Raw genomic sequence first — 11,416 nt, 5'->3', positions numbered from 1 at the left:
CTGTCTCTGCAAATGAAGTTTATTATTATTATTAATGAAAGCATAACCATAGTGATTAACCTAAGTCATCTCTACCCTTTCATCTAAAACAGAGTTTGTACCCATTGGTACCTCAATTTAATCCCCACAGAGACAGCAGGTCCCCAAGGGTTTGTGTGCAGTCAGCTCTAAGACTCAAACCACAACACACACCCTTAGCTTACCGCTGTTTCTCCACAAGACTTATAGATAAGAGGACATGCCCACAACTGTTTCACTATATGATTATTTTTCAGACAAATTCAATTTGCACATTAAAAACATGAAAAATGCACATCCTTTAGAATAGTACTTCACCCACCACACACACGTTTTACAGTTGGATTACATACAGTATAAGTCAGAAAAGGGTGTTTAGCTCCAATGATAGCTACTAAATAAGTTTAGTAAGATCATTTATAAAAATGTGTTACAGAACAAAATGTTCTCTTGTAGCCCAAGTGAGTTGCAATGAACCTGAGAAACAGGGTAATGTTTTTCCCTCAGCTCAGTCAATCTGAGGGTCAGAAAAACTGAGCCAGAAGTAATCCAATTAACCTAAAAAACTGAACAAATATCTCCACTTGTTCAGAGAATTGATCACATTTAGCCATTCTCCGTTAAACACATCTTTTAAATAAGTTTTTTTTTTTTATTTTCTACAAATTCCCAAAAGGCATTTGTGGCAAGACTATATATGGACCATAAACAAAGTTAGAAAACTTTCAAAATGTGCTTTTATTTATATTCATAATTTGTACATTTCAGATATGTTGAACACTTGAAACATCTATATTAAAACAAAGCTAAAAACAATGCACACCCACCTTACCTTGTGCTAACAGACACGATGAAAAGAAATTTGGACTATATGCTTTTAAAAAGAATGAAAATGGAATATATTATATTGGACACAATGAGCAATGCAGTAGCACCAGTATACATACTGACAGGCATAGCCTGTATACTTACAATTGAGAGGGGGTCTTTTCAAACAAAGTTTGTACTATGCATACATGAGGTTTATCAAGTGCAAAATTTTTCTACTTTGTCCTTTGGTATGTGCATAAACAAGTTGGAATTTAATGATGCAATATAAAGGGGAATGCTTAAGCTTTACTTCTCCTAAGTTTGGCTCCTTGTCTGAGTTCCACTGAAGGCAGGTGTCTGCAATAAGAAAAGCATCTGGCTGTTCATTCTCCACCATTAACAAGATAGGAGAAGAGGGGTTTTATGGTAAGCAAGGTGCAAGCACAAATAGCCAAACCACAGTGAGTGTGTGGGGTCAGACTGTGCTTTCACAAGTTATTCAGTTCCATTAGAGTCTGGTCCAGCATCTGGTGCATATCGAGGTTTTCTTCTTTAGCTTGGGACAGTTTCTCTGTTAGAACATCAAAATGAAGACATTTTAATCTCACACAAGCGAGCACAAGTGAGTCAGCTGGTTAGCTTTCATTAATAATCAAACTGACTACATCATTCAGGTCAGCTGTTGAATATTTAACTCAGCCAATACATCTATGACAAAAATGAGAAACAAGTATGATATGCAAGCAACCATGCAAGTCTACAACAAAGCTATAGCAAGTATGGAAACATGAAAACAATGTAGAGAAAAAATGTTTATGGTAGCAATGTTCATGTTATAGTTAATGCTAGAAAATATATTAGGATGAGTCTTAATTTGAACAATACACTGATTAAACAGCAACACGAAATTCAAGCAGTGCAGGCATCATATGTGGACAATGTAGATGGAAGAACTGGGGATCTTATGCTGGTTGAGACTACCACACAAACATTAATAACAAAATCATAACAACACACAAAGCATTTAATAAGTTAGTCCTCATTTAAGACCACATGTAGTTCATTAGCAAGAAGGTGGTTTTTCTCAAGTTGCCGGAGGCGATGATCTTTGCAGTCAGGAAGCAAATTGAAACAGAAAAAGGACAAGAAATCAGAGGAAAGGGGAAAAGAGTTGGACTATCTACTGAGACCTCTCTTCCTTAGAACAGATCTTTTACTTTTTTCCCCCTAAAAGAATAAAAATATCTATTCAGCCTGTATATAATGATCCCATGTTCTTAGTTTAAGGGGATTTTGGCACTTGCTTGAGACTTTAGTCTGCAGTAAGCCATCGCCGTGTGTAGAAAAAACACATGGGACTGAGGATGAGTTAATTTCACCCAGAAGAAACCACAGCAGAAACCCTTAATTTTAAAATAAATCAATAAATAAAATTTAAGTGAGGAAAAAATAAATAAATAAATATATATAAATATATAAGATCGTTAGTTTATTTTCTTTGTATGACTTTAAGGTTATGATTTTAAAGAAAAAAGACTCAGTATGTGTCATTGAGTATTTATTCAAATAATAGGGGGGGTGGGGGGGACTACTATGTTTCATACAAAGCCCATTTGTCATGATCACAGATATCAGCTTCATCTAATTTTTCCATATGAGGCTCCAGTACATGCTGCTCTGCATTTCACCCATCACACTACCACAATCTTCCTGATAAGTCTAGCACTAACGCTCACCAACTCTCACATCCTTCCAGTCTGATACCTCTCTCACAATCCTAAACGCTAGAAAGTGCTCACATGCTTCAGTCTCAAATACTCAGTTGCTTAGCTTTCTGTCACTTATAATCGTTATGGGTTTTGGCACTCATTAAAATACTGAGATTTCCTAACAGCTCAGCTTCACAGAACAATATTTGAAGGAAATGAAAAAGAACATCAAAGTCCACAACTGCACCTTGGAAAAGGGAGATAAGAGCTAATGGTTTGATGAGATGAAGAAAATAAATAAAGGCCTCTTGGCTTCACTGGAGCCACTTCACGTTCAGAAGACATTAAAAAGAAAATAATCAGGACAGAGTAAAGAGATACAGCATCCATAGAACGAAGGATGTTTATTCTTTATACAATGCAGAAAGATTCTAGGATTCTGTACAAAGGATGGGATGCAAGTGACTTGAAAACATAAGGAAGACAGAAAAGCAAAGACAGAGAAGGAAGGGAAAATGGAGAGAAGGTTGGAGAGAGCAGACAGATGCTGCTCAGCCGGCAGGAGGCGTCTTTGATGAGGTGTAAACAATTTATCTGTGTGGAAGAAGAAGAAGTACAGTGAACCGGGGGGGTCAGTCGGGGGCCTATGGAAATACGAGATGAGTACCACAACACACCAGAACGACAGGAGTCACGCCAACACACCATAGATGCACAATGCACAATGAACTGTGCATTCTGAACACACTTGGAAACAAAAACTAGAAGTTGGGGCAACTCCTCCAGTTCAAATGTAGACTAACAAACAGATGTGGTGCTCCTCCTTAATCTCCCACAGGATGACCAAATGTGGAAGGGAAATAATTAAGAAGTGATGCTAAACTACAGCATGAAAACTAACCTTCAGCTGGTATAAAGACACAAAGGAGGATCTCATGAACATACATAGGGCCTCTCTTCTGGACAGAAGTAGACCATATTAGTAGAGGAGCAAAGGTGAAAGAACATTAAACCTGGATTTACAGTGAGTGAATCAGACTCATTGAAATGCCTCCTCAATACAATACCTGACATTTCAATAAACAACTTGCATGCTTTCATTAGGATGTCAGATATCAGGTGAAAATATTTTTTTTCCAAGATTTCAAAAATTAAACATCCATGAAAATGCATGAAGTCCCAAATGGAACAATGATTACTTCTTAAAAGTGAAACCCATGCATATTCCTGTTCATGCACATTACTTGAGTTTTCTTAAACACTAATGATACAGATTCAACTGGCACTCCGTATTTGCATAACCACACAAATGACGATATGAAATTACTGCAAGGAGACTTCAGTTACACAGACATAAAATACAGAAATGTCTGTTTTAAGACATCAAACATAGTAAAAATAAAATGATAAAAATGGGTCTACTGGGCACAAGAATATATAATGAACCCAAGGGAGGTATGGGGATAATAATGGGGAAGAATGGTGCAGGGGAGAGGAAGATGCCGGCGAAACAAGCGGGTGCAGGAAGATGAAAATTACATGGAAGTCATGTCGTTGAGGGCGTGGTCCAGCTCCTCGCTGATGGCCTTGTACTTCAGTTTCTGGGCATACAACTCATCTATTGGTGGGCCAAGGGTGAAGGGTGGGAGTTAGGAAGGTGCAGCAGAAGAGAGCAAAGATGGTGGTGCACATGACAAGGAGGTGAAAGGTGAAGCATCCAAACCATTGGCATGGTAAGAAAAAAAACACATTAAAAGTTGAAAACAAGCAAGAATGAGGGATACAAAGTTACAGCAGGAATAAAAATGATAAAAATTAAAGTGCAACAAATTTCTGAGGAAATTCCTCAACATGAGCAAAAACTAGACTGCTTTTCACCATCATACGGGTCGCAACCCTCGTCTCTCACTAGCTCAGCTTAAACTATGGGTCAATCCATGAGCCTGCTTTCTATAAACATCAAAAGCATACATTCAAGAATAAAAAAAAGTTTTGAACAGAAAAAATTGTTTCTGCAAAAGTGTGGTGCAGTCTGAAAGAGACAGCTAGTGGAGTTAAGAGGGAAGTGTAATATAGCTCAAGAGGAAAGCAGACAACGTGCTAAAGAGCTAACAATAGAACTTACCTAAATACATTCACTGGTACCACATTTGAGAACAAATAGAGGGAAAAAAAATTTAACTTACCCTCCAAGTCATCAATGGTCTTCTCAAGCTTGGCTACTGATCTCTCAGCGAACTCAGCACGAGTCTCAGCCTGCATTACGAAGACACATCCAAGTCCAACACTCAAACTCTGATGCTTGGATCAATCATCCTACAACTGAAAATGTGCCTTAAGAAACTGTACCTCCTTCAGCTTGTCAGTGAGGACCTTGATCTCCTCCTCATACTTGTCCTCCTTCAGTGAGTACTGTTCAACAAAAACAAGAAAGAGTCAGAAATATCGAGTGAACATGAATGCAATGTGCATTCAAAATGGTGGCAGATTGATTTTACTGCATTTTTAGAGACAGATTTAACAGGAGTGGAGAGATTTGACTCCTTAGACTCTTTTGTTTCTTGTCCATCAAGTCTACTTGGAAGCTTGGGGGGTTTAACAGCATGCACTGGCCCGGATAGTCGCACTTACCTTCTCAGCCTGGGCCTCCAGTGACTTCAGGTTGTTGGTCACAGTTTTCAACTCTTCCTCAAGCTCAGAGCATTTGCTGTTGTTTTGGAAATAGGGATAATGTTGCCAAGGATGCAAGGACGGAAGTGGAGGGGGAGGGGGAGGCAAAGATGGAAAGAAGCAGAAGTAGACAAAAAGGGGACGACGAAAAGCGAGAAAGACAGAGAAAGGAAACAATATAAATAAGTACTACAGGGATTAAACAAGAGGGAAACCCAAACACTAAAAAAGAAGTGGCGTAACAAAGCAGGAATGTAAGAATAAAATGTGAGCTGTTAATCAATAATTTGGGTACTGCTATTTCACTGTTCAAATATCATGCTTTTCTTAAGATAAGATGTTATTCTTGCACAGCTCCCTGCTATGTTAGGCATGAAAAAGAAATCTAATATGCTCAGAATAAAAGTAAAGGGACAAGCACAGCAGGCAAAGCAAACGCTGCACGGCCAACAGAGCGGCTCAGAAATACGTGTGTGTTAATTATGAGTTGTAGTACCTGTGTGACTAAGGAGTTTAGTGATTTCAGGCTTTGCTCCAAAATGCTTAGTTCCTCCTCCACTCTTCGAGCACGCCTGTTAGTGAGTAAGGTGCACATGTGCAAGCCAAAACCATTCAAACCAGGGTGGGCATGCAAATAATCACCACAGACAGTAAGAACACAGTGCACACTGTCCAAATGAAAACAAGACTCAAACGTTGAGTTATTAGTGCTCAAAGCTTTTAAAAATGTGTCCACGTCAGCATTCATGCTGGTGTAAGTGCAGCTTTAGCTTGCACAAAGGTGAAACATCTTACCCTTCTGATAGCTCAGCACGCTCCTCTGTACGCTCCAGGTCACCCTCAATGATGACCAGTTTACGAGCCACCTTAGGGTGAAACACAACAAAGAGTTACGCCACAACTACTTAGTACAGATAACGTGTTCATCAATGTACAGTATTAGTCAACCATTACAAGTTCTTTCCAAGAGTATGAAGAAATATTTATAACTACACTTAGATTGATATTCAGTAAAGGTTAGCACACCAGCCTCCATTCAGAGTTGACAAATACATTAATAAATGCCCATGTCTGCTTACAACCACCTGTGAATACAGAATTTGGAGTAAAAAATTGATAAGAGACATTTTTAAAAACATTTACAAGTGCAGATATATGTCTATATGCTAAGGAATAATGGCATCTGTGAGTAAGACAATCTGTAACAGAGGCAGTGATTGCTTTTAATTCGCACTGATGTTTTATATTCTGCCCATGTCTGAAAAACTTGCCTCCTCATATTTGCGATCAGCCTCCTCAGCGATGTTTTTGGCCTCTTTTAGCTGGATCTCCTGCAGCTCCATCTTCTCCTCATCCTTCATGGCCCTGTTCTCAATGACCTTCATGCCTCTGTGTAAGGAAACAGACGGGGTGTGTTAGGGATCTGAAAGTGAGACCCAGCTGACTTCCTATAGTCTCTCTGAGGGGACAGTTAGTCTCATGAACAGTAGCGCCAACTTGTAAATCTTCACTTTACTTAAAGATTGACATTTAATTCTTTTATTTACAATTTCCCAGCTGCTTTCAGAAGTAGGAGAGATACTGAACTGGTAGTGACTAAGAGCCAAAAACCCACCTCTCACTCTCATCAGCAGCCTTCTCAGCCTCCTCCAGCTTGGTCAAGGCGGTGGCCAGACGCTCCTGAGCACGATCCAACTCCTCCTCAACCAGCTGGATACGTCTGTTAAGAGAAGCGACTTCTCCCTCAGCCTAAGGACAGACGAGCAGCACATCAGGAAACTGAAGATATTTTCATCTTCAATATAGGACCCAGGAATCACACAACTTCAAAAATAAATCAGCCCAAAGAAAGAAGGTGGTAAATTTATTTGTCTACTGGATTTATGGCTTTTGTATTGCTCTTAAAAGCTGTTCCAAAGACCTGGTGGGAGAGTGTAATCATGGTTGTTCTTAAGTGTTTCTGTGTGCCACCTGTTGGGAAAGGGTTTCCCAGCAGGTTTTCCTGTGCTCCTCACAGACTATGCATAATGATTATTGCAACTAACAATACTGCACCTCATTACTGGCCCCCTGAGAGAGCATTAACAAGGCTCAAGTCAAAGGGCCTGACACAGTTACATATCTCCCTGTGCAGTTAACAAGTGTTTGCAGCTTTTAACACCATGGCTCGTGTTTAATGAATATATCTGGAGGAAAACTAATATAAACTGAAAAAAGCTGTCCAATTCTGTTAACTCAGACGTGGTGCAACTTCTGCTTTCTGATGTGCTCAGGTATGAGACTGTCTTAAAAGGTCTTTTCTCCTGTAGCTCAAGTAAAAAAACAGACTGCATGACCAAAGTGCACCCCGAGTTAAGAAGACAAATTGGAAAAAAAAAGAATCTTTCGGAGCTAAACTCTGATTGCAAAGCCTGCACAAAAACACGCATTTCCCGTCTTGGTAAGCCACTATGTTAAATCTTAGTAGCTGTGAAAAGCTACTGTCCTTATATGGACAAGTCAAAGAGCATGAAGTGACAGCGCAGGCTGGCAGTTAAAATGTTGCCACATTTTAGCTGTGACTTCCTGTTACCTAGAAAAAAATTCAAAACTTTGGCCTAGTGTAGCATTGCTTGCATTTTAAAATGAAAAGAGCAGCTTAACGAAGTGTTTGAAAGGAAATGCAAGAGGACCAAAGTACGGATATGAGTCAACACAAAGATCTAATACACCACGTTGTTCAATAGCAGAGCTATGAGCAGCCTTACGTTGATAATTAAACACGTTTAGCCAGGAGCAGCTGGCTATCAAAACCCCCCATCTGAGACTTAGGGCGGCACAGGTTGGAGCCAAGAGAAGCTCAGCCTCCAGCACTACGGCCCATCCCGCTATCTTTCTAGCAATTCAAACTGTCGCCCAACATGATGAACAACGTAACAAAGTAAAGGGGTTTAACATTTGTTTTGATGCGCAGGTATCATTTGACTGTTGACATGCTTACATGTTCCCTGGCTTTCCTTTGCCCGAACAACTCCTTCTGTATTCTCTCGGCTTTTTCTTCAGCACCATCAACCTGCTCTTGCAAGGATTTGATCTTCCGTTTTACTGCATCCAGCGGTGCAACTCCGGCCATTGTTTACAGCACTACTATTTTTTAAAAAAAGAGGCTCCACTGCTGCAGCTAATTTCCGAGAAATTGACAAGCAAGAGGATGACGTCCTTGCTGGTGCTGAAAGCTGCGTGAAGTTAGATTTAACGGTGCGCAAGCTTACCGAAGACGCACTGTGCATTGCCTGATTTTATCCAGGAAGTGGGCTACCGCTGATTTCAACATTTGTCTTGAAAAATAAGCTATTCTGCAGGGAATAACAAAGGGAATATAGCCTGCAGATGTTAATCTATCATACTTGCACATCAAATAATAAAATGATTCGAGATTGAATTCACACAGAATGATGCTTTAATGAGAAAAGGCACCCTCTGTTTGCCAGGCACTGTAGTGAGCATGCTTCTGGGAAACTAACGAAGCTCCAACGCCCTCTGTTGGTCAACTGGGTGCAGTACATACGTGGCAGCAAAATATTTTAAGTCTGAACTGAATCCCCTAATTACAGGCTGCTTTTGAAACTTTGCAAATACACAGAGCAGCCATTCAAAAATGGGAAAAAAATTGCCACGGAACGTGGATGAACGTGTCCTTCAGCGCCCCTGCAAGCAAATGTTCAAAAAAAAAAAAAAAAAAAAGGGCTCAGCATGCATCTATGGAAATAGAATCCCACCTCAAGCGTAAGACGCTAAAACTCACCAGACTCTGGCAGATTTTGCCCTAACGCGCTCTTTGGAATCCAATTAAAGGATTACTACAACGGGTTTTCCCCCCTCAGAGCCTTGGTGCAACCGGGTTTACTTTTAAGAGTAAACAGTAAATATCTGTCTGCTGCGCTTGAACTTGGCAGTCCCCCCAGTTCTGTCATTAACTGGGCTTTCGTCGTGAGAACATATGTTTCTGGGGAATTAAAGCTATTTTGTCTCCACCAGGTCGCGCCCTTTAAAGGCCAAAATGAAAATTCCTGACATAGTTTTTACTGACAGATATTTATTCAAAGGAGATGAGGCTATGAAACCAGGAAAAATAAATAAAGCAATAAAAAATAGGGCGACAAAAGTTTTCAGAAGGGAATGATTTATCTAATTAGTGGCAAACAAGAAAAAATCTAGGTCATTTTTATGTAGTTTGTTGCCTGGGACATTTTGATGGGAAAGTGTGTTTTTCTCTGTGGTAAGCAAAGAGCGCAGCCCGCTGTGAGCTCTATCTTGACCATATAAAGCTGTGGGCTATATTTATCCAGGCGCTGGCTCTATGAGCATTTGGGAAGTCTGCACATTACACTAAAGACTATACTCATCACTGAACAAGAGCTTTAAAACTGGACTGGTCTAGTCTAGATCTAAAGCAAGATAAGATCTTATGGGGTTTTTGAAAAATAAAAACATTCTTTATGTTTTTCTTCTAAGTGTTCAGTTAAAAGAAATTAATAAAGAACTTGTTAATTAGCAAATTTGACCTTCTTTGGACTGACTTGTAAGTGACAACGTGATTCTTGATAGAACATGAAACGACAATTCAAAATCACAAAACAGATCATTTTGGAGTTAAAGTCAGTATTAAAGAATGGGCAACGTTGCCAAACGTACCCATCTGCAAAAGCAAATATTTTTAAAGAGAGATCAGACGAAGGCAGCTTGAATTACAGTGAAGACAGTCTGCTTCTCTGTGGTGTTGAACTGTCGTTTCCCTCATAGATGAGAAAGTGAAGATGTGAGGTAGCGTGGTGGAAGAATGGTGCCACTGTGAATCCCTTCTGTACTTACATCGGTGGCTTTCTTCTCGGCCAGCTCAAGTTTCTCCTGAGCATCTTTAAGAGCCTCGGAGTACTTGTCCAGCTCATCCTCAGTTCCTTTCAGCTTCTTCTGCAGAGCCACCAAATCGTCTTCAAGCTGATTTATTTATTTGTTTTTTTAGTGCAGGACAGTATCAGCGGTGATGGGGCGCAGAAACGGAGTGGCGTGAGCGCGCAGAGGCGCAACAGCGTGTACAGGAAGAGACAGGGGACAGAGGACAGGACAGGGGGAAAACAGAAAGAGAAGTTAGGGAAGCTCATGCACTTTAGGTTGAGATACCTTGGTGGCAGTTTCCTCAGCAGTCAGCAGTTTTTCCTCAGCAGTTTGGAACTCCTCAAACACTTTATCTCTTTCGTCTTCTGTAACACGCAATTTCTTTTCCATCTCTCTTATTTCTTCCTCTAACTACACATGCATGCAAAGAAAGTTTAAAGTTAAGCAAAATTTGAAATATACAGATATCTTTGCTTTTTTAAAATATAAATGAAACAATGTTTCTTTTACATTTAAATGAACATAATTTTCTATTCTACATTTTACTACATCACCTGCTAAAATAACTGAGAGGATCATTTATAGCATTTTCCAAAAATAAACACTTGAAATACAATAATGAAAAAGAATTTTTTAAATAAATCCTTTACTGGGATTATCCGTGAACATATTTAATCCATATTTGAGAGGGGATCCTTTTTTTAAAAAAATATTCCTGCTTTTATATGGATCTTTGGAGGTTTCCATCAAAGGGGAGAAGAAAAAAAAAAAAAAAAAAAAATCAGCCGACCTGTTTGCTTCTGTCCTCTGCTGCTTTCTTGTCTGACTCAGCTTGCTCTGCTCTGTCCAAGGCATTCTCCTTGTCGAGCTTGAGCATCTGCATCTTCTTCTTGATGGCATCCATGGCTGCTTATTGCTGTTCGGCAGCACCAAGTAAACTTCCAAAAGGAGAGAGTGGGAATGGGGCTGGGGCGTCTGTGCCTTACTGAGGGCTAAGCTGGAGTGCGGGCTCTGCCTGACTCTGCCCTGTCAAATATGTACTTTCAAGGGGGCTGACTGGATTCCTTTGGACATCCAATACTGTTTGGAGGAGGCGTGTGGGTGCTCCAGCGTTTTTTTAAGGAACTGCTCGGCGATTCGTACTTCCTAAGCATTTGACTTTTGATACGCCTTTATATGGGGAGTAACAAATAGGCCAACTCCCACGGAAAGGATTCATAATGATAATGTAACAGCTGAAATTGAACGTATCTTCTCGAGAAGATACAAATGAAGACAAATTCTTTTTTCTTTTTTTTTCTTTTTAATTAAGGCATTTTAGAACACTTTTACTA

General features: G+C 39.8%; 1 protein-coding gene across 15 annotated transcripts; it reads right to left on the bottom strand.

Moving 5' to 3' along the window:
• Window positions 1-738: 738 nt before the first annotated feature.
• tpm1 (tropomyosin 1 (alpha)) lies at window positions 739-11,204 on the bottom strand. Of its 15 annotated transcripts, none has more exons than XM_041998189.1 (10): window positions 10,873-11,199; window positions 10,368-10,493; window positions 10,059-10,184; window positions 6,823-6,956; window positions 6,479-6,596; window positions 6,003-6,073; window positions 5,169-5,244; window positions 4,887-4,949; window positions 4,724-4,793; window positions 739-1,399 (listed from the first exon to the last, which is right to left on the bottom strand). In XM_041998189.1, exons 1-10 carry the CDS (start codon window positions 10,984-10,986, stop codon window positions 1,317-1,319), a joined length of 981 nt encoding a protein of 326 aa, XP_041854123.1. In that variant the 5' UTR covers window positions 10,987-11,199; the 3' UTR covers window positions 739-1,316. The 15 variants fall into 15 exon arrangements, with proteins under 15 accessions (XP_041854123.1, XP_041854118.1, XP_041854117.1 ...); XM_041998182.1 differs by lacking the exons at window positions 739-1,399; window positions 10,368-10,493 and adding exons at window positions 2,927-3,131; window positions 4,077-4,155 and having other exon boundaries at window positions 10,873-11,197; XM_041998184.1 differs by lacking the exons at window positions 5,169-5,244; window positions 10,059-10,184 and adding an exon at window positions 5,704-5,779 and having other exon boundaries at window positions 10,873-11,203.
• Window positions 11,205-11,416: the final 212 nt, after the last annotated feature.

Source organism: Melanotaenia boesemani, chromosome 10 (genome assembly GCF_017639745.1).
Source record: "Melanotaenia boesemani isolate fMelBoe1 chromosome 10, fMelBoe1.pri, whole genome shotgun sequence".
Classification (NCBI taxonomy): Eukaryota; Metazoa; Chordata; class Actinopteri; order Atheriniformes; family Melanotaeniidae; genus Melanotaenia; species Melanotaenia boesemani.
This window is presented reverse-complemented; position numbering and strand designations above follow the sequence as displayed.